Source organism: Crocuta crocuta, unplaced genomic scaffold, assembly GCF_008692635.1.
Source record: "Crocuta crocuta isolate KB4526 unplaced genomic scaffold, BGI_CrCroc_1.0 scaffold64, whole genome shotgun sequence".
In the NCBI taxonomy this organism is placed as follows: domain Eukaryota; kingdom Metazoa; phylum Chordata; class Mammalia; order Carnivora; family Hyaenidae; genus Crocuta; species Crocuta crocuta.
In genome coordinates, this window is record NW_027530640.1 from 13,371,080 (window position 1) to 13,392,391 (window position 21,312).

At 43.6% G+C, this 21,312-nt stretch overlaps 1 protein-coding gene and 2 pseudogenes across 12 annotated transcripts in view; all 3 read left to right on the forward strand.

The window, feature by feature from the left end:
* The window catches only part of LOC144235274 (protocadherin gamma-C4), a 176,380-nt gene that overhangs the window by 73,569 nt on the left and 81,499 nt on the right, over window positions 1–21,312 (forward strand). The window contains exon 1 of one of the 12 annotated variants that reach the window (XM_077768817.1): window positions 4,650–4,660. The exons of 9 other annotated variants lie outside the window; for them this stretch is intronic. In XM_077768817.1, the coding sequence (XP_077624943.1) occupies window positions 4,655–4,660 (6 nt within the window). In that variant the 5' untranslated portion in view covers window positions 4,650–4,654. Of the gene's footprint in view, window positions 1–4,649; window positions 4,661–15,447; window positions 15,555–17,341; window positions 19,766–21,312 lie in introns of those variants that run through there. 2 more of the 12 variants (XM_077768816.1, XM_077768801.1) reach the window with 2 other exon arrangements.
* Window positions 7,805–9,317, forward strand: LOC144235276 (protocadherin gamma-A8 pseudogene; annotated as a pseudogene).
* Window positions 9,313–10,543, forward strand: LOC144235301 (protocadherin gamma-A9 pseudogene; annotated as a pseudogene).

Consider the following 21,312-nt stretch of genomic DNA (forward strand, 5'->3'; position numbering starts at 1 on the left):
CATATATGGGGCAGCTGGCTGGCTCAATTCGTAGAGCATGTGTCTCTTGATATCAGGGTAGTGAGTTGGATCCCCACTTTACATGCAGATATTACCTAAAACATTTTTAAAAATAAACTCTTTGGTATGTTACTATAATTATCACTTATCACTCATTCACTTAAGAAGTAGTTACCCAACCACATATAGTAAGTTTGTTATATAAATTTGGGATATATAACTGTTTTTAAATTCTTGTATTAGGTTAGTAAAAGTAAAATACATTTCAGAATTTTAGAAATCTGTTTAGGATTTGGATCTTGAAGATCTTGACGTTTTCTAGACTTTCGAAGGTTTCATTTTAAGCCTCTTTTATAAGCCTGTGCTTGCATCAGTATCCTTCAAAACTTTAATACTTATTATATTTTAAAATGTAAATACATTTGAAGGGGTGGATTTTGGTGGAAGGTGACACTGGTTCCCTTACGTGTCAGTGGTCTCCAAGAGCTCATACTAAAGAAGACATAGACTCTAAAGCCTAAAATGTCCATCACTCCTCCTCCAAAATAAAACCAACAAAATCAAACGTGAAATAAAATGTCATTTCGTAACATATAGAAGAACATATTTTCAGTAAGTTCCAATGAGCTGTTTTGATTGGGTGGCCATGTGAAATATGCTGTGTTCTCATGGTGAGTTTGAGAATGTTGGTTTTAAGAAAAGTGGTTTCATGTAAAGGGATTCTAAACAAGCTCATCAACTCAATTAGAAATGATTCCACTTGGATTATATGTCTTCTGTATTCATTGTTATAGCAGTTAAACAGTGCTAGCCCTTGATTTGTCATTACACAAGAGTGGAAAACACAAGAAATCACTTGTTAGTTATAAAAAGGTCATTTCCGAAGCATTGTGTAGTTTTCCCTCCTATTTTGCACATCCTGTGGGTGGGAATTAACTTCATATTTTCTTTAATGTTTGCGTGCAGTCATTTGAGGGAACAACTATATTATTGACACTTTGCAGTTTTTAAGTGTTTGGAAACTTGCCCTGAAAGACAAGAAAATTCTTACTCTTGTCCAAAAGATTCACTGATTGTTAAAACATTTCAACAAATGGAGTAAAATAATTAGAACAAATGATATTTATCCAGGAAATTTATGCAAATAAACTTACCATAAGCTCAATTCCAAACACATTACTTCAGTATTACATAGTTACCTAGATCAGGAAGTCATGTGGTCTACTGAAATATCCCTTTGTGACTTTGTATTGAAGAATAGATAAAAATTTCCCCAGTAATTTTTAAGAATGAATTTATTTACTATGTTGGGTATGACATAAGCCAAGTAATTCTGAGATATGAAGGTGGTAGAGTAAATCTTCTGTTGGTTACCTCATAGGGACAGGGTTTTTTTTTTTTAAATGAATGCTTCCTTAGGTAGTCAAAAGGGTAAAAAATTTTTAAAGAGAGTGTTGATATTATCAGAAGGAGATGTTGGAGGACTGGTATGAAACTGTACAACTTTACAGAATAATTTTCAACAGTATTGGTATTCTCTAATACATATGATATTAAATAACATTTATAATGTAGAAATGTTGGGGGAAACATTTAGGAATCAATGAAGGAAGATTAAGATTGTTTCACATATAATGCCTAATAAAGAGAAATGAATTTGTGAGGTTAGTAGATGATAAAATTTCTAAGGTCAAGAGCTGTGTCTTACTCATTGTTACATTGTTATATCAGCACTGACAAGGGCACTACTTAGTACAGGCAAGAGTTCAATATATGTTTGTAGTAGGGTGAAATGTATGGACCAGTATATGTAGGTTTATATAAAAACTCATCACGTTTCTAATAATTTGGAAACAAGAGAAAATATATCTTAAAGAAGGATTTATAACAAGATATTAAATATATTAACATTAAAACATGGCTTGTTCAGTTAGGCGCTGGATTGTGATTATTGCCGCTGGTTAAAATAAAGCAGCAAGGGCTGCAGTTCCCCAGTGCGGACTGTGGGCGCCGCTGTTGGCCAAAGTGCAGAGCTTGGGCACTGGCGATCTTCTCGCGCAGCCGCAGCGCACTTTCCTGTATCAGACTCGCTAGCTCGAACCTTTACACCACTTCCTCCTCTGGAAAAGAGGGAACCCTGACCCTCACGCAGGCAATATAGCCTGTTCGGAACTCTGGACACCTGCAGCACAGAGATTATTTGTAATCCGGCGTCTCCAGGCCGGTGAGCAACCTGAGGGGAGCCGAAGGGATGGGGAGCGGCGCTGGGGAAAGGGGCTGGGCTGAGAGGCGGCCAGTGCTGCTTCCCTTCCTGCTGTCTTTGTTCTGCCCGGCGCTCTCAGAGCAGATCCGCTATAGGATTCCCGAAGAAATGCCCGAGGGCTCGGTGGTGGGGAACCTCGCCAAGGATTTGGGACTCAGCGTCCATGAGTTACCGACTCGACAACTGCGCATCAGTTCGGAAAAACCTTACTTCACTGTGAGCGCCAAGAGCGGGGAGTTACTTGTGAGCGGCAGGCTAGACCGGGAGCAGATATGTGGGAAGAAGCCAGCCTGTGCTCTGGAATTTGAGGCTGTTGCTGAAAATCCATTGAACTTTTATCACGTGAGTGTGGACGTAGAAGATATTAATGACCACACACCAAAATTCACGCAAACTTCCTTTGAGCTGCAAATAAGTGAGTCTACTATGCCAGGCACACGGTTTATATTAGAAGCAGCGGAAGATGCAGACATTGGCTTAAACTCTCTGCAGATTTATAAACTCTCTTTTAGCCCTAGTTACTCATTGATAACTAAAGAGAAACAAGATGGTAGTAAATACCCAGAATTGGCGTTGGAGAAACGTTTAGACCGGGAACAACAGAGTTACTATCGTTTAGTTCTGACTGCCTTGGATGGAGGAGATCCCCCACTGAGCGGCACCACTGAGCTCCGGATCCAGGTCACTGATGCCAATGATAACCCCCCTGTATTCAACCAGGATGTATACAGAATAAGCCTTTCAGAAAACGTGCCCCCAGGCACCACAGTGCTGCAAGTGTCAGCTACTGACCAAGATGAAGGAATCAACTCGGAAATCACTTATTCTTTCTACAGGACCGGGCACGTCTTCAGTATGAATTCAAAGAGTGGGGAAATTACAACTCTAAGAACGCTAGATTTCGAAGAAATCAAGGAATATTCTATAGTGGTAGAGGCAAGGGATGGTGGAGGACTGGCTGCACAATGTACGGTTGAAATTAATATTCAAGATGAAAATGACAACAGCCCAGAAGTTACATTCCATTCTTTAGCCGAAATGATTCTGGAAGACGCAGCGCCCGGAACGTTAATTGCTTTGATTAAAATATATGATCAAGATTCCGGGGAGAATGGGGAGGTTAACTGTCGATTAGAGGGTGAAGTTCCTTTTCAAATAATTTCCTCTTCTAAAAATTCATATAAATTGGTAATAGATGGGACTCTGGACCGAGAACAGACCCCAGAGTACAATGTCACCATCACAGCCACTGACAGGGGAAAACCGCCCCTCTCAGCTAGCACAAGTGTCACGTTGATCATCAGTGACGTCAATGACAACGCTCCGATTTTCCACCAGGCCTCCTACGTGGTTCACGTGATGGAGAACAACCCTCCTGGAGCGTCCATCGCCCAAGTCAGCGCCTCCGACCCCGACCTGGGGCCCAACGGCCACGTCTCCTACTCCATCGTGGCCAGCGACCTGGAGCCACGGGCGCTGGCGTCCTACGTGTCCGTGAACACGCAGAGCGGCGTGGTGTTCGCGCAGCGCGCCTTCGATCACGAGCAGCTGCGCGCCTTCGAGCTGACGGTGCAGGCGCGCGACCAGGGCTCGCCAGCGCTCAGCGCCAACGTGAGCCTGCGCGTGTTGGTGGGCGACCGCAACGACAACGCGCCCAGGGTGCTGTACCCGGCGCTGGGGCCCGACGGCTCGGCGCTCTTCGACACGGTGCCGCGCGCCGCGCAGCCCGGCTACCTGGTCACCAAGGTGGTGGCGGTGGACGCCGACTCGGGACACAATGCCTGGCTGTCGTACCACGTGCTGCAGGCCAGCGAGCCCGGACTCTTCAGCCTGGGGCTGCGCACGGGCGAGGTGCGCACTGCGCGTGCTTTGGGCGACCGGGACGCGGCGCGCCAGCGCCTGCTGGTCGCCGTGCGGGACGGGGGACAGCCGCCCCTGTCTGCCACCGCCACGCTGCACCTGGTGTTCGCTGACAGCCTACAGGAAGTACTGCCCGATATCGGCGACCGTCCGGAGGCCTCTGACCCCCAGGCCGAGCTGCAGTTTTACCTGGTGGTGGCCTTGGCCTTGATCTCCGTGCTCTTCCTCCTCGCGGTGATTCTGGCGGTTGCCCTGCGCCTGCGCCGCTCCTCCAGCCCCGCAGCCTGGGGCTGCTTTCAGCCTGGTCTGTGTGTCAAGTCTGGACCTGTGGTTCCTCCCAACTACAGTGAAGGGACTTTGCCTTATTCCTACAATTTGTGCGTTGCCCAAACTGGAAAGACCGAGTTCAACTTCCTAAAATGTAATGAGCAGTTGAGTTCAGGACAAGATATACTACTTTGCAGTGATTCATCTGGGGCCTTATTTCCACTTTGTAATTCCAGTGAGTCGTCCTCTCATCCTGAAACTTTAATGGTGGTGAGTTCTATTTAAGTGTCTACTCCTTTTCATCATCCATCTAGTTTTTCATATTTATATGAAAATATATTACGTTTCTAAGATCAGTGAGTTGTCGGGGCGCCTGGGTGGCTTAGTCGGTTGAGCATCTGACTTTCGCTTAGGTCATGATCTCGCGGTTCGTGGGTTCGAGCCCCGCGTCGGGCTCTGTGCTGACTGCCAGCTCAGAGCCTGGAGCCTGTTTCAGAGTCTGTGACTCCCTCTCTCTCTGACCTTCCCCTGCTCACGCTGTCTCTCTCTCTCTGTTCTAGAAATAAATAAAACATTTAAAAAATTAAGATCAGTGAGTTGCCTTGAGGATCTTATAGCTCATCAGAAAGGTGTACTTTAAAGAGAGTGGTGATTTGGGAGTAGTTATGTGACATATAATGGTTATCACACCAAGTTCAGATTTACACGGTAGGGAGAGTGTGCTCTGCGCTTTGCAACAGAAGTATGGTATCAATTTCTTATCGCTTTTTTCAAGGTAATGAAAGTTACCCACTGCCTCATGTATTCAAAATATTTCAGTTTTTGTTACATGTAAGTAAACACTCAATTTAAATACATAATTATGCAATTGCATAATTACGTAATTTTTTATGCAATTATGTAATTTACCCTTTAAAGCAAAGAAACTACTACTAGCTATCTTCCTTCACTGATTTCAGTAGTACCGTTTCCATCTTTTTTAATGTTTATTCCTCACGTCTGGTTCTTTATATCTACCTAGTCATGACTCTGTGAATGCCCTAAAATTGTAAGAAAAATAGTGTGGGTGAGGGGGTAGAGAGAGACTCAGTAAACTCATTAGAAGTTCCAAATCATTATCTATGCTCCTTCAAGTTTTCTGGGAATGCAAAATTCTCCTCTTACTCTTATAGTTAATTAAAAAAAAAAAAAGACACTTGACCAAAGAAAAGGAAATGCTGTTGCTTCTGTCACTTGATGTTATTCCTGACCAATAGTTTTTGAGTAATAAAGGAGGGGAGCATGTCAATGGATTTGTCTTATCATTTGGAGCTCTATACATTAGTGATTAGAGGAAAGAGAATCCTGAATTTTCCACTTATGGCAAAAATTACTAATTTTATGCTCAAAGTTGCCGTTTCTTAAATATCAGTCTTTTGCCTGATCTCCATTAGTAACTGCTTCAGTAAATGATTTCTTTACAAACTACTGAAAGTTTTTTTTTTTTTTNCACACTGAGATCAAGAGTTTTATGCTCCGGGCGCCTAGGTGGCTTAGCCAGTTAAGCGTCTGACTCTTTATTTCAGCTTAGGTCATGATCTCAAGGTTCATGGCTCCGTATCAGGCTCTGTGAAACAGTGTAGAGCCTGCTTATGATTCCCTCTCCTTCTCTCTCTGCCCCTCCGTGCTCGTGTTCTCTCTCTCTCTATTAAATAAATCAACTTAAAAAAAAGTCACATGCTCAACTGATGGAACCAGCCATGTGCCTCTGAAAGAATTTTTTTTTAACTTATTTATTTATTGAGGCAGGGATGGGCAGAGAGAATGGGAAAAAGAGAGAATCCCAAGCAGGCTCCCTGATGTCAGTGCAGAGCCCAACTTGGGGCTTAATCCCATAAGCCATAAGATCATGACTTGAGTGAAATCAAGAGTTGAATGCTCAACTGACTGAACCATCCTGGCACCCCTGAAATAATTTCTTATGAAGGAACTTTTTGCTTTTTAGTGGTAATAAGTGGTTCTACATCTTGTGTTCTTTTTCTCTAATTATTACAGATTTAAGTGACCTTTATAATAGGAAACTTAAGACTACTTTATTTTTTAAATTTTTTAAATGTTTTCTTTATTTCTGAGAGAGAGAGAGAGAGCGAGCGCGCACAGGGGAGGGTCAGAGAGAGACGGAGATACAGAATTTGAAGCAGTCTCCAGTCTCTGAGGTAGCTGTCAGCACAGAGCCTGATGCAGGGCTTGAATCCACAAACTGTGAGATCATGATCTGAGCCGAAGTTGGCCTTTTAACCGACTGAGCTGCCCAGGTGCCCCAGAGCCTACTTTAAAACTGCGTAATTTCTTTATGGAAGGATTGAAATGGAAACTTGCTTTTCAATATATGTTTATTTCAATATTCCAATTGTCATAGCCTGTATATGCATTATGTATTAACATTGAAAAGTACAAAAAAAGTAAACCAGAATGAAGTTTAACATTCATAAATATGTAACTTTAAAAAAACCAATCCTTTCAAAATTTAGCAATATTAGGTGAGAGAATCTATTACTGTTGCCTGATTAAAATTATTTTTGTGAACGACATTTTAAGGAAACCTTACTCCACCAAACTTACTATCTGAATAAATTAACCTTATAAAATAACTTCAGAATGAATAATCCATATATATTAATTCAAAATAACTATTTAATATATGTACATAAGTATAATGTATAAAACTAAGAAAAATTCTATTTCCAAAGAGGATTGATTGCACATTGCAGTTACTGTTGAAAATAATGACATCTAGAAAATTTTTGAAACATTATAAAACTGAAGTTGGAATAATTTACATCTAGAAAGAGAGTAAAATTCTACCAGAATAAGTTAATTTGATGTTAAGAAAAAATGGCAACTTAACTATACATTTACTAGAAGTTCCATTGCACTTCATTTTCAACTCACATATTCAGAAATGGTAATAGCTTTTGAAATGAGAATGCAAAACACAGTGAGACAAGTCTACAGTCATAGTTAGAAGAGTATTTTCTTTCTCAGTCACCTATAATGAAGTATTTCTTATCTCAGTGTATGTAGTGACAGGTTAGGACTCCGAGCACGGCTGTTCACCAACTTTAAGAAAAGTTTAGTTGGGGCACCTGGGTAGCTCAGGTCATGATCTCACAGTTTGTGGGTTTGAGCCCCGCGTCGGCCCGTGCTGACAGCTAGTTCAGAGCCTGGAGCCTGCTTCAAATTCTGTATCTCCCTCTCTCTCTGACCCTCCCCTGCGCTCTCTCTCTCTCTCTCTCTCTCTCTCAGAAATAAATACAACATGCAAAAAATTTAAAAAAAAGAAAAGTTTAGTCAGCTTTCCATCCGGATGTTCGGATATGCAACTACACAGAGCCCCACAGAGCCCACAAACTTCAGCAAAAGCTGCAACAAAACTCACCTTCTTAACTTGGAGCACTCCGGTTTCTCCTTAGGAAAAAGATCATAATTTGCAGGAGGCAGAAAGAACCTAAGGAGTCAATCTGCACAAAAAGCATTCTGAAAAACAATATTCATAGTTAAGCAATAATGCCCACTCCTCTGAATTGCCCCCACCACGAAGGACTGGTTCTGCTGTGCCCGTGGAGGCTATGGAAGACCAGTGCCAGCCAGATCCACTACTCGGCACCTGAAGAGACAGAAGAAGGCTATACCGTTGGGAGAATATCTCCAAGGATCTGGGGCTGGCGGAGTGTGGAGTCTGCATCGTATCCAGAAGTAGGACTCAGTTTTTTGCTCTGAACCTACGAAGTGGCTTGTCTTGGTCACTGCCATCAGGATAGACCCGGAGGAGCTCTGTGCTCAGAGTGTGCGGTGTCTAGTTAACTTTAAAGCTCTGGTGGAAGACAAAGTAAAACTGTACGGAATAGAATAGAAGTAACTGATATAAACGAGTGCACACCAAAATTCCAGGCCGAGAATCAGGAAGTAAAAATTAATGAAATCGCTGCACCTGGAACACATTACCCGCTCCCAGAGGCTGTTGACCCAGATGTGGGCATAAATTCCTTACAGAACTACCAGCTCAGCCCCAGTCACTACTTCTCTTTGGAAGTGCAAAGTGGAGACGATGGAACTCTACACCCAGAGCTGGTGCTGGAACAGGCCCTGGACCGCGAGGAAGAGGCTGCTCACCATCTGATCCTCATCGCCTCTGATGGCGGTGACCCGCGTCGCTCCAGCACCGTGCACATCCACGTGACAGTGTTGGATACAAATGACAATGCTCCAGTTTTTGCTCAACCGATTTACCGAGTGAAAGTCCCAGAGAACGTGGTCCCGGGCACCCTGCTGCTTACTGTGAGCGCTAGCGACCCAGATGAGGGAGCCAACGGTGAAGTGGCCTGTAGATTCTGGAAAATTAGCGAAAAGCAATCTCTGTTACTCCTTCTTAATGAAAATACTGGGGAAATATCAACAGCAGAGAGTCTAGATTATGAAGAATGTGCATTTTATGAAATGGAAATACAAGCTGAAGATGTGGGGGCACTTTTGGGGAGGACCAAAGTGCTCATTTCAGTGGAAGATGTAAATGACAATAGGCCAGAAGTGACCATTACATCTCTGTTTAGCCCAGTCCTGGAAAATACTCTCCCTGGAACAGTAATTGCCTTTTTGAATGTGCATGACCAAGACTCTGGGAAGAATGGTTAGGTTGTCTTATTACACACTTCATAATTTACCTTTTCGTTTTTCTTTCTTTTTCTTTTCTCCTTCTCCTTCTCTTTCTCCTTTTTCTGAGAGAGCACAAAAGTGTGAGTGGGGGAGGGCCAAGAGGGAGAGAGAGAGAATCCCAAGCAGGCCCCATGCTCAGCACAGACACCAGCTCAGGGCTTGATCCCACGACCCTGGAATCATAACCCAAGCTGAAATAACGAGTCAGACACTCAACTGGCTGAGCCACCCATGTGCTTCATTATTTACCTTTTCAATTAGAAAAGTCAGTACATAATTATAGGTTGTTGATAGTCTGAATTCTTCACAGAGAAAAAACTTCTGATTATAACATCACAATGACCACAACAGACAGAGGTTTACATCATCCTGCATATGATTGGTGTCAATGACAGTACTTCCTTCCCTGAAACTTCTACTCAGTCTGTCTCCTTGAGAACAATCGTAGAAGAACCTTTATCTTCTTAGTGACAGTCCATAACCCCAATAGTGACGAAAATGCCCAGGTTATTCACTCCTTGGCTGGCGACACTATCCAAGGGTCCTCCTATGTCACCATCAATTCTGACACACTGGCATGACATACATACTGCATCCCTTCAACATGAGCAGTTTTGTGATCTCAAACGCAAGTGAAGGCAAGTGACAGTGGGAACCCACTATTCACCAGCAACATGTCATTGAACTTGTTTGTGCTGGACCAGAAGGACAATGTGCCAGAAATCCTGTACCCTATTCTTCTTACTTGTGTTCTACCATCATGGAACTGGTACCCTGCTCCACAGAACCTGGCTACCTGGTGACCAAGGTGGCTGTAAACAGAGACTTGGGTCAGAACACCAGGCCTACCACCCGCTCAATGCCGGTAAGCCAGGGCTCTTTGTGATGGGACTGCACACAGGCAAGGTGTACACTGCATGGGGCCTGCTGGACAGAGACTGGCTCAAGCAGAGCCTGATGGTAGTGGTGCAGGACCAAGTCCAGCCCCCTGTCTCGGTCACTTTCATCCTCACTGTGGCTGTGGCCCACAGCATCCCAGATGGGCTGGTTGACCTCAACAGTCTGGATATCCCCACCTAGCCAGAGATCTCAGACCTCACATTATACTTGCTGGTGATAGTGGCTGCAGTGTCCCTCATCTTCCTTACCTTTGTCATTGTGTTCCTGGTGCTCAGGTTGTGACAATGGCACATCTCACATCTGCTCCAGGCTGCAGGGCTTGGATTGGCTGTGCCTACTTCTCACTTTGTGGGCATGGATAGGTGTGGGCTTTCTTGCAGACCTATTCCCAGGAAGCCTCACTCAGGGCAGGCTCCTGAGAGTCACATGACCTTTCCCCAGCCCAAGTATGACAACATGCTGATCAGTCAGGAGAGCTGTAGGAAAAATGACCTTTTGTGCATTTCAGATGATTTCAGATTTCCTCCTCTTTGGAGATGTCTGGGTGGCTCAGTTAGTTAAACATTCAACTTCACTCAGGTCATGATCCCATGGTTCACTGGTTCGAGCCCTGTGTTGGGCTCTCTGCTGACAGCTGAGAGCTTGGAGCCTGCTTCAGATTCTGTGTCTCCCTCTCCCCTCTGCCCCTCCTCCACTTGTGCTCTGTCTTTGTCTCTCTCTCAGAAATAGACATTAAAAAAAGTTTTTTTAAAAAAGAAGATACTTCTTTGGTTCCAGTGAGTTCAGTTGTTTCCTTTCTTTTCTATTATGATTTGGTTTTCTCTTTAAGGTTTGCACTTAAGGTATGATACATTCATGTTGAAATATTTCTCACCATTCAAGGTTTTACTGGGCCTTATTTTTGTTGTAACATCTATAGGAAGCATTTATTGGTTGTATCACTGATACAAGTTTCTCATAATTAACCTAAATTAACCTAGGGTCAATGGATATCTTCTTCATGGTGCTGCTCTCATTATTGAGCATTGATATGGTCTATTTGGGTGAGGTTGCTTGGTTGGTTATCAGTTCACTACTAAGTCTTAGGGATGGTTTTCCATTCCTGAAATTTATTGTTGTTATCTTCAATGGCCCCATTTTGAGCTTCCTACATATCTTGGAACTTCTTACATACCTTGAAACATAAATACAGCTGATAGTCATTTTGAAAAGATAAATTAATGAGAAGACACGTGCATTCTTTTTGAAGAAACTGAGAGCCCAGATTTTTCTGTTTCTGCTTTTCTGTTTCTGTGACAGGACAACCCCCTTTTGAGGTTATGTTTTCCAGATCACATGTTTGTAGAGGTTGTTTGGATTTAAAGATCACTTCTGAGGAAGAGTCACAATTCATTTAGAGGGGTTTCTGAGAATGAACACTGTGAGGACAAAACAAGGGAAATAAAAATTATTCCTCAACTGTCTGTTATTTACGCTCAGTTCTCCAACCTAGAGGCTAGAAATAAATCTGGATGAGGGAGACAATTTAGGAAAATAAGTCTCAAGATCTGCTGGCAGAGGTTCTAAGAATATTTTACAAGGTTTTAGCTATAAGGAAAGCAATAATATTTTACTTTTTAAGTTTATTTTTTGAGAGAGAGTGTGTGTGTACGTGCGTGCACATGAGTGGGGGAGGGGCAGAGAGGGGACAGAAGAACCCAAGCAGGCTCTGCATAGACAGCAGAGAACCTGTTGTGGGGCTTGAACTCATGAACCGCTAGATCATGACCTGAGGTGAAGTCAAACATGACCAACTGAGCCACCCACGTGCCCCTATTTTATTTTATTTTAAACATAGTGTCATTCCAAGTAATAAATGACTTTCCAAGAGACTTTAAAAATAAACTTTGAAGTTGATTCAGAAATTCTATTCGAAACATGCTGGCTATAGGGGTAACATATCTGGACAGCCATTATGACATACAGATGCTATACTTATTTCAAATACTCCTTACTCATAATCTAGTAGGAAAAATTTAAAGCGTACTTCTGGTTCATATTTTTAACTATGAAATAGGACAACTGTCACTTGAAGTTTCTGTCCTGGGGAAGTAATGATTGGTACTTAGTATTTACAGATATTAAATGTGTGTTAACTTGGGGGAAAAACCATAACATAGTGATGAAGGCTTGTATTGTCAGTAACTACTATTCTCTACCATTAATACTGCTTGTCTTTAAAAACAGAACACAAAGCTCATTGGATGAATGGGCATTATGGAAAGTGTTGAATCCTAGTTTTCTTAAACTAGATAAAATTTTTGTATTGGTAACATTTCATATAACAAAATAGGCTTAAATATAAAATCCTTATCAATCTTCATGTTTCATCATAAAAAAAGAGTTGAAGTATCTTGGATTTGCTTCAAAATAATGACAGTGTACAATATATATTAAATGAAAGTGGCCTTGTGTTGATCGTTATTGTCATTGGGTGGTGATTCAATAATACTCCCTACTTCTTTATAAATTTGAAATTTTTCCATAATAAATTTCTTTAAAACACTAAGGATATAGGCTATAATACTAAAATTATTTAGTATTATGGGGCCATTATATAAGTGCATCTTCAAGAAGCAATATATACATATTCTATATATAGAGAAATAAATGTCCTATATTTCTCTGTATATACAATCGGACCCCCCAGTCCTCCGTGTTGCAGTTGACAGCCACTCACGAGGACGAGGGGGTCAATGCAGAAGTAAACTACTACTTCAGGAGCACTTCCCAGAGTGCAGGGCACATATATAAATATGTATAGGAATTTAGAAGAGCAATATACATATTCTAGAGATTGTAGAGAAAAATTGGATTCAAGAGGAAAATGTCAGACTGCAGTTCCACACGGGTCCCCTGGGCGCCGCTGTCGGCCAGTACAGGGCAAGCGCAGTCGCCTGGGATTTCTGTCTCAAGCCTTGGATTTCCTGGGCAGTCACCAACACAGAAAAAAACCCGCTCACACACTGAGAGTCGTGAAGGCACAGACTTTGCCCAACATACGAGGATTCCTGGCTCCGCCTGTCATGAGTGGAATGCTCCTGCAATGACGCCGTGGATTGCAGTTTCTTAAGCTTTCCGGAATACTGGGACCCAGCGAGAACTAGAGCGCGCAATGGGAGGGAGCTGCGCTCAGAGGCGCCCGGCCGGCAGGCGCCAGGTACTGTTTCTCTTCCTACTACCTTTGTTCTACCCCGCGCTCTGCGAGCCGATCCGCTACTCGATTCCCGAGGAACTAGCCAAGGGTTCGGTGGTGGGGAACCTCGCTAAGGATCTCGGGCTCAGTGTCGTGGACGTGTCGGCTCGGAAGCTGCGAGTCAGCACGGAGAAGCTGCTTTTCAACATAGACGCAGAGAGCGGGGACTTACTAGTGAAGGACCGAATAGACCGCGAGCAGATCTGCAAAGAGAGAAGAAGATGTGAGTTGCAGTTGGAAGCCGTGGTGGAAAACCCTTTAAATATTTTTCATATCATTGTGATTGTTGAGGATATTAATGACCATGCCCCTCAATTCGATAAAGAGGAAATACTTTTAGAAATTTTTGAATCTGTGTCCGAAGGTGCACGAATATCCCTTGACCCTGCCACTGACCTCGATATAAACATGAATTCAGTTAAAGATTATCAGATAAATCCTAATCCTTATTTCTCGTTAATGGTTAGAGTTAATTCCGATGGTAGTAAATATCCAGAGTTATCTTTGGAGAAACTCCTAGACCGGGAGCAGCAGCATTCTCATCACCTGATACTGACTGCCTTGGATGGGGGGAACCCACCACGAAGTGCCACCACTCGAATAGAAATCTCTGTCAGGGATGCCAATGATAACTTCCCCGTGTTCAGCAAAGATGAATACAGAATCAGTGTTAGTGAAAATCTGCCCCCTGGATCCTCCGTGTTGCAGGTGACAGCCACTGACAAGGATGAGGGGGTCAATGCAGAAGTGAACTACTACTTCAGGAGCACTGCTCAGAGGACAAGGTACATGTTCTCACTGGATGAGAAAACAGGTATGATTAAGAATAACCAATCATTGGATTTTGAGGATATAGAAAGATATACCATGGAAGTGGAAGCAAGAGATGGAGGTGGACTCTCTACCCAGTGTAAAGTAGTCATAGAAATCCTAGATGAAAACGACAACAGGCCAGAAATAATCATCACCTCTCTCTCTGATGAAATTTTGGAGGATTCTCTTCCAGGAATGGTGGTGGTTCTCTTCAAAACACGGGACAAGGATTTCGGAGCAAATGGAGAAGTCATGTGTAACATAGGAAAGGATATTCCTTTCAAAATTTACTCCTCTTCTAATAATTACTACAAGCTGGTGACAGATGGACCGCTAGACCGAGAGCAGACTCCAGAATACAACGTCACCATAACAGCCACTGACAGGGGCAATCCGCCCCTCTCCTCCAGGACTACCATCACCTTGCACATCACTGATGTCAATGACAACACACCGATTTTCCACCAGGCCTCCTACGTGGTTCACGTGATGGAGAACAACCCTCCTGGAGCGTCCATCGCCCAAGTCAGCGCCTCCGACCCCGACCTGGGGCCCAACGGCCACGTCTCCTACTCCATCGTGGCCAGCGACCTGGAGCCACGGGCGCTGGCGTCCTACGTGTCCGTGAACACGCAGAGCGGCGTGGTGTTCGCGCAGCGCGCCTTCGATCACGAGCAGCTGCGCGCCTTCGAGCTGACGGTGCAGGCGCGCGACCAGGGCTCGCCAGCGCTCAGCGCCAACGTGAGCCTGCGCGTGTTGGTGGGCGACCGCAACGACAACGCGCCCAGGGTGCTGTACCCGGCGCTGGGGCCCGACGGCTCGGCGCTCTTCGACACGGTGCCGCGCGCCGCGCAGCCCGGCTACCTGGTCACCAAGGTGGTGGCGGTGGACGCCGACTCGGGACACAATGCCTGGCTGTCGTACCACGTGCTGCAGGCCAGCGAGCCCGGACTCTTCAGCCTGGGGCTGCGCACGGGCGAGGTGCGCACTGCGCGTGCTTTGGGCGACCGGGACGCGGCGCGCCAGCGCCTGCTGGTCGCCGTGCGGGACGGGGGACAGCCGCCCCTGTCTGCCACCGCCACGCTGCACCTGGTGTTCGCTGACAGCCTACAGGAAGTACTGCCCGATCTCGGCGACCGTCCGGAGGCCTCTGACCCCCAGGCCGAGCTGCAGTTTTACCTGGTGGTGGCCTTGGCCTTGATCTCCGTGCTCTTCCTCCTCGCGGTGATTCTGGCGGTTGCCCTGCGCCTGCGCCGCTCCTCCAGCCCCACCACCTGGGGCTGCTTTCAGCCTGGTCTGTGTGTCAAGTCTGGACCGGTGGTTCCTCCCAACTACAGTGAAGGGACTTTGCCTTATTCCTACAATTTGTGCGTTGCGCATACTGGAAAGACAGAGTATAACTTCCTAAAATGTAGTGAACTCTTGCATTCCACTCAAGACATAGTTTGCAGTGATTCGCCTGGGGCCTTAATTCCACTTCAGAGTGGGCATGATTTGACTACACATCCTGAGATGCTCACACCGGTGAGTTCCACTTTTTGTCTTCTGAAATATTCTACTGGTTTCTGTTCTTTCAGGCATAGTGTTGTATTTTTTTTAAATCGAGTCATATTTAGAAAATCCATAACTAATCATCTTCTTGACTTCTAAGCGTTTACTTTTTGCAGATTATATTTTTCAAGAGTTACTTGGTTTGTAAGTGCTCTATAATTCAGCAATAATGACACTAAACTGGAGATATCTAGTCAAGCTTAGATTAGCAAAACGGGCTGTGGCTTCTTAACGAACAAATTAATAAGTAATTATTTAAATCTGCCAAGATTTAAGATGAACTTTCCATATCCTACCTATATGATTTGAGTATATAATATTAAGCCACTCATTAAATGTGCAAGCAGGCGCTTATTTCAAAGAAACATTTATTGTAAATAATATCTGAGCTATATTTAGGTATTTTCACTTATTTTAATAATTAAGATACTTAAGCATTTGAGGGGAGATGGTGAGCAAATCCACAAGTTTCTGAAATTCTATGCAAAGTTATAGATATATGTATTTGCCTTGGGAGATGAATCAAAACCATTGCCAAGGTTTCTGTGCTCTCCAGAACTTAATAACCACCCTAGAGGAATTTTCCTCTTCAGCTTTTGGTTCTTCTGGCTTTCTTCTTCTGTTTATTTATCTTTTCTTGGAGCTCATATTGTATCTTTCCTAACTTTTTCCTCTATATTGCAAGATTATGAATTTCCAACAAAGCAAATGACCTATCACTGCCTTTTGCACTCAGTCTCTGTCTCTGATTGTCTAATGTAAAATCTTTGAGGACAAATTATAAAATCTTCGAAGAGTTCCACACTTTGGAGGCATAGTGACATAAACGGTCCTGCACAGTGTGTTCTCTGTATAAAAGATGTGAACCTCTATACTCCTCGTTTGGGGAGAGAACTTCTGCTGGTTGATGGGCACATAGAACTGAAGATGTCTGAACCACTTCACTGTGGGGTTCCATACAAAATGCCAGAAGAAGACATTGTTTATACTGGCATCAGTGCTCTGATTAAAACAGATTATTTGAGTAAGTACTTACTGTAAAAAAACCTACATCTCTATTCTGTTTTTAAAAATTGTAGCTTGAAATTCTTATATTTTTCTTCCCGTTACAACACAAACATGTTATATTCCTTTTAGTTTGTGGTTACTTAATTCATTTAAATAGGTCAAATTAACTTCTAATTATATATGCCTATAATAAAAAAAACATTGTTTTCAAAACTGTTCATGGAGGCTCAATAAAACTATTTTAGAAAAGAATAATTTGAAAACTTTTTACACAAAATTAATATAGCTATCAGTGGATATGTTTCTACTCAGAAAGTGTTACAAATACATATATATGACCAGTTATTTTCATTTAATATTTCATAGTACTTTCCATTTATTCTACCCAGTAAGAAACCTACAAGTAGTAGAGAAACCAAAGAAATATTGTCAAATAAAAGATCCAATAAAGAGTAGCGTTTGTTTTCCATTGCACACATAGTGGTTGCAGTAACTTCTCCGGACTCTGAGCGCCGCTGTTTGTCCACTAGGAGAGAAACACAGCCAGCGCTCAATCCCGATTCTCAGGGCTCTGACTACGCAAAGCTCCTCAGTTCCTACAAACCGGCTCCAGGGCTGCAGCGAAACTCACTCCAGAATTTAAGGTGCTTATGCTACAGAGGCTCCCAGCAGCCAGAGAAAAGAAAAAAGAATCGTTAGAATACACAACGTGCTCCATGAGTACTTGGACAGAATTCCTTGACCCGACAACAATGGCTGCTAAAAGGAACCACTCCACCCGCAAAGCGCTGGTTTTGTTTTGTCTTTTCCTCGGCTTGTCATGGGAGGCTGAAGCCTGGCAGATCCGCTACTCCGTTCCTGAGGAGTTAGAGAAAGGCTCTTTCGTCGGCAACATCTCCAAGGACCTGGGACTGGAGCCCTGGGAGCTGGCAGAGCCGGGAGTCCGCATCGTCTCCAGAGGTAGGACGCAGCTTTTCGCTCTAAACCCGCGAAGCGGCAGTTTGGTCACAGCAGGCAGGATAGACCGAGAGGAGCTCTGTGCTCAGAGCACACGGTGTCTGGTGAATTTTAACATTCTTGTGGAAGATCGGGTGAAACTTTTTGGGATAGAAATAGAAGTAACTGATATCAACGATAATGCTCCAAAATTCCAAGCAGAAAGTATAGAGGTGAAAATTAATGAAAATGTTGCTCCAGGAATGCGTTTTCCTCTCCTGGAAGCTGTAGATCCGGATGTGGGTGTGAACTCCCTTCAGAGCTACCAACTCAGCTCCAATAAGCACTTCTCCTTAGCAGTTCAGAGTCATGCCAGTGGCGTCAAATACCCGGAGCTGGTGCTGCAGCATGCCCTGGATCGTGAGGAAGAGGCACTGCACCACCTGGTCCTCACTGCCTCTGATGGGGGTGATCCTCTCCTATCTGGTACGGTTCTCATCAGTGTGACTGTCTTTGATGCAAATGACAACGCACCAGTCTTTACCTTGCCAGAATACCGAGTGAGTATTCTGGAGAACTTGCCTGTGGGCACACAGCTGCTTACTGTCACTGCCATAGACAGGGATGAAGGAGTCAATGGAGAAGTGACATATTCATTCCGAAAATTCATTCCTGACAAATTGTTGAAATTCCAACTAAACAAAAATACTGGGGAAATAAAATTATCAGAAAATCTAGACTATGAAGAAACGGATTTCTATGAATTAGAAATACAAGCAGAAGATGGAGGAGCATATAGTGCAATGGCAAAAGTATTGATTACAGTAGAAGATGTAAACGACAACAATCCAGAGGTGACCATCACATCTCTTTTTAGTCCCCTGATGGAAGACTCACCTCTGGGAACTGTTATAGCACTTTTAAACGTGCATGATCCAGACTCTGGGCAGAATGGACAAGTCACCTGTTCCATACCAGGGAATCTACCATTTAAGTTAGAGAAATCCATTGACAATTATTATAGACTGGTGACACACAGAACCCTTGACAGGGAGCAGGTATCCTTTTACAATATCACAGTGACAGCCACAGATGGAGGAAATCCACCCCTATTAACAGAAACCCACTTCACCCTGCAAGTGGCAGACATTAATGATAATCCACCTACATTTTCCCACATCTCCTACTTCACCTGTATCCCGGAGAACAACCCCAGAGGTGCCTCCATCTTCTCTGTGACTGCACTAGACCCAGACAGCAAAGAGAATGCTCAGATTATTTACTCTCTAGCTGAAGACACTTTCCAGGAAGCACCTCTATCCTCCTACATCTCCATAAACTCTGACACAGGAGTCCTGTATGCATTGCAAACTTTCGACTATGAGCAATTTCACGATGTACAAATTCAGGTGATTGCCACTGACAGTGGGGACCCACCACTCAGCAGCAATGTTTCTGTGAGCATATTCCTGCTGGACCAGAATGACAACGCACCAGAGATCCTGTACCCCACCCTCCCCACCGACAGTTACACTGGTATGGAGCTGGCACCCCGTTCTGCAGAGTCCGGCTATCTGGTCACTAAGGTGGTGGCGGTTGACAAAGACTCGGGTCAGAATGCGTGGCTGTCCTACCGCCTGCTCAAGGCCACCGAGCCAGGGCTCTTCGCGGTGGGGCTGCACACGGGCGAAGTGCGCACTGCACGGGCTGTGCTAGACAGAGATGCGCTCAAGCAGAGCCTGGTGATAGCAGTGCAGGACCACGGCCAGCCCCCACTCTCGGCCACCGTCACACTCACTGTGGCCATTGCTGACAGCATCCCAGATTTCCTGGCTGACCTGGGCAGCCTAGAAGTCCCACATGACTCCGAAGCTTCAGCACTAACTCTATACCTGGTCTTGGCGGTAGCCATAGTTTCCTGCGTCTTCCTCGCTTTTGTAATCGTGCTACTGGCTCTCAGGCTGAGGCGCTGGCATGCATCGCGTCAGCTCGAAGCTTTAGGAAGCGGGCCAGTGGGTGTGTCTGCCTCCCACTTTGCGGGCGTGGAAGGGGTACGGGCTTTCTTGCAGACTTATTCCCATGAGGTTTCACTCACAGCGGACTCTCGGGAGAGTCACGTGATCTTCCCCCAGCCCAACTACGCCGACATGCTCATTAGCCATGAGAGCTTTGAGAAAAAGGATCCTTTGTCTTTGTTAGATGATTCGAAGTTACCAGTAGAAGATACCCCTTGGGTTCCAGTGAGTTCCGGTTTTACTCTTTTTCTTTTAAGAATTATAATTGGTTTTACTTTTAGGTTTAGCATTATGATAGAAAATTTTGGTCTTTATTTTTTCACTTTTCCCTCCGTTTCAATATTTGTTTTTTGCTGAGGCATTGAAGAGTAGAATTTGATGGTTATTAATACTGATATATTTTTATTTTCTGGTAAATACTTACCTAATGTCAATGTCAGTGAAGGCCTATGGTCACAAGGCTGTTATGATTTTGCAGAGCCTTCTATTTTATAGTTTTGTTGAGTACAGTACTGACAATTCCTGAGAGTCCTTCCATAAGTGTCTGTCAATTTATGTGCACTTCTCTTGGCCGCATGCTGAATCCTAGCCTTTTAGGCAACCTTAGCTGTTGTTTTGAAGGCAGGTCTGGTAAAAATAGGTGAATATTAGAGACAAATGCATTAACTTCACTGGAAATAGTGAACAGACTCCTCAGTGTTGTTCTTCCCAGTGAGAAGAGCAATACCCCTTTGTGGTTTTATTTTTCAAACTATACCTTGCAGTGATAATTACAGTTGAATATACTTCCTAGAGAGAGTTAAGTTTTTCATTAATATTCTATTAACAATGTGTGCTTAAAATTTTCCAAGTGTAATCATAATTAGTAACAATGCAGCATTCTTTTCTTTTAGAAAAAGTTGACTTATTTTGAGAGAGAGAGAGCCGTGGAGGGGCAAAGAGAGAGGGAGAGAGAATCCCAAGCAGGCGCCACACTGTCAATGCAGAGCCCAACGTGGGGCTCAGGCCCATGAACTGTAAGATCATGACCTGAGCCAAAATCAAGAGTCAGATGCTGAGCCTACGGAGCCACCCAGGCGCCCCCGTAACAGTGCAGCATCCTTTCTGCTTGTGATTCTAATTTCATACTGTTATGTGGAATACAGCATTTTAATTTGACTTTCCTTGCTCAGTAGGGATGCTAAATAATGTATGGAAGGTTAAATTAAGCAAATTTGGGTTATGCTATCAGCGTTTTTTGTTAAATCCTCCAAATAATAAGGCTGAAAAAATATCTTTTGGGGGAGACCGTGTTCCCAAGAACAGGAGCAAAAGATGAGTCCAAGGGAATTTTAGAAGCTTTTTAAAAAGACCAATCTGGTTTTATGAAAACTCTGAAATTAAGCGTCCAAATAAGCTAGGACAAGAAAGAAATGTCATTTCTGTGGGAGACCGAATATAAGCAGAGAAGTACACAAAAGTATTCTAAATGATCAGTAGAATTATTCATGTGGCTATTTACTTTAGTGAAGATGGTGATGCATTTGATTTGATATCTTTTAACATATAACTAATATTCTTCTAAACTAATACGGTAGCATAAAATCCAAGAATATCTTAATGAGTCTCAAAATACTTAGACTATGATTTTTTTCATGTCATCCAACATTTGTTCAACAATAGGTCTGAACAAAGGAGAACACATCCTTTAGGGTCATAGTTATTACTTAAATCATTGAAATAGTCTTCTTAAATCTGTCTTTGGGAGTCAAAATTATTATGCATCTCTCTAA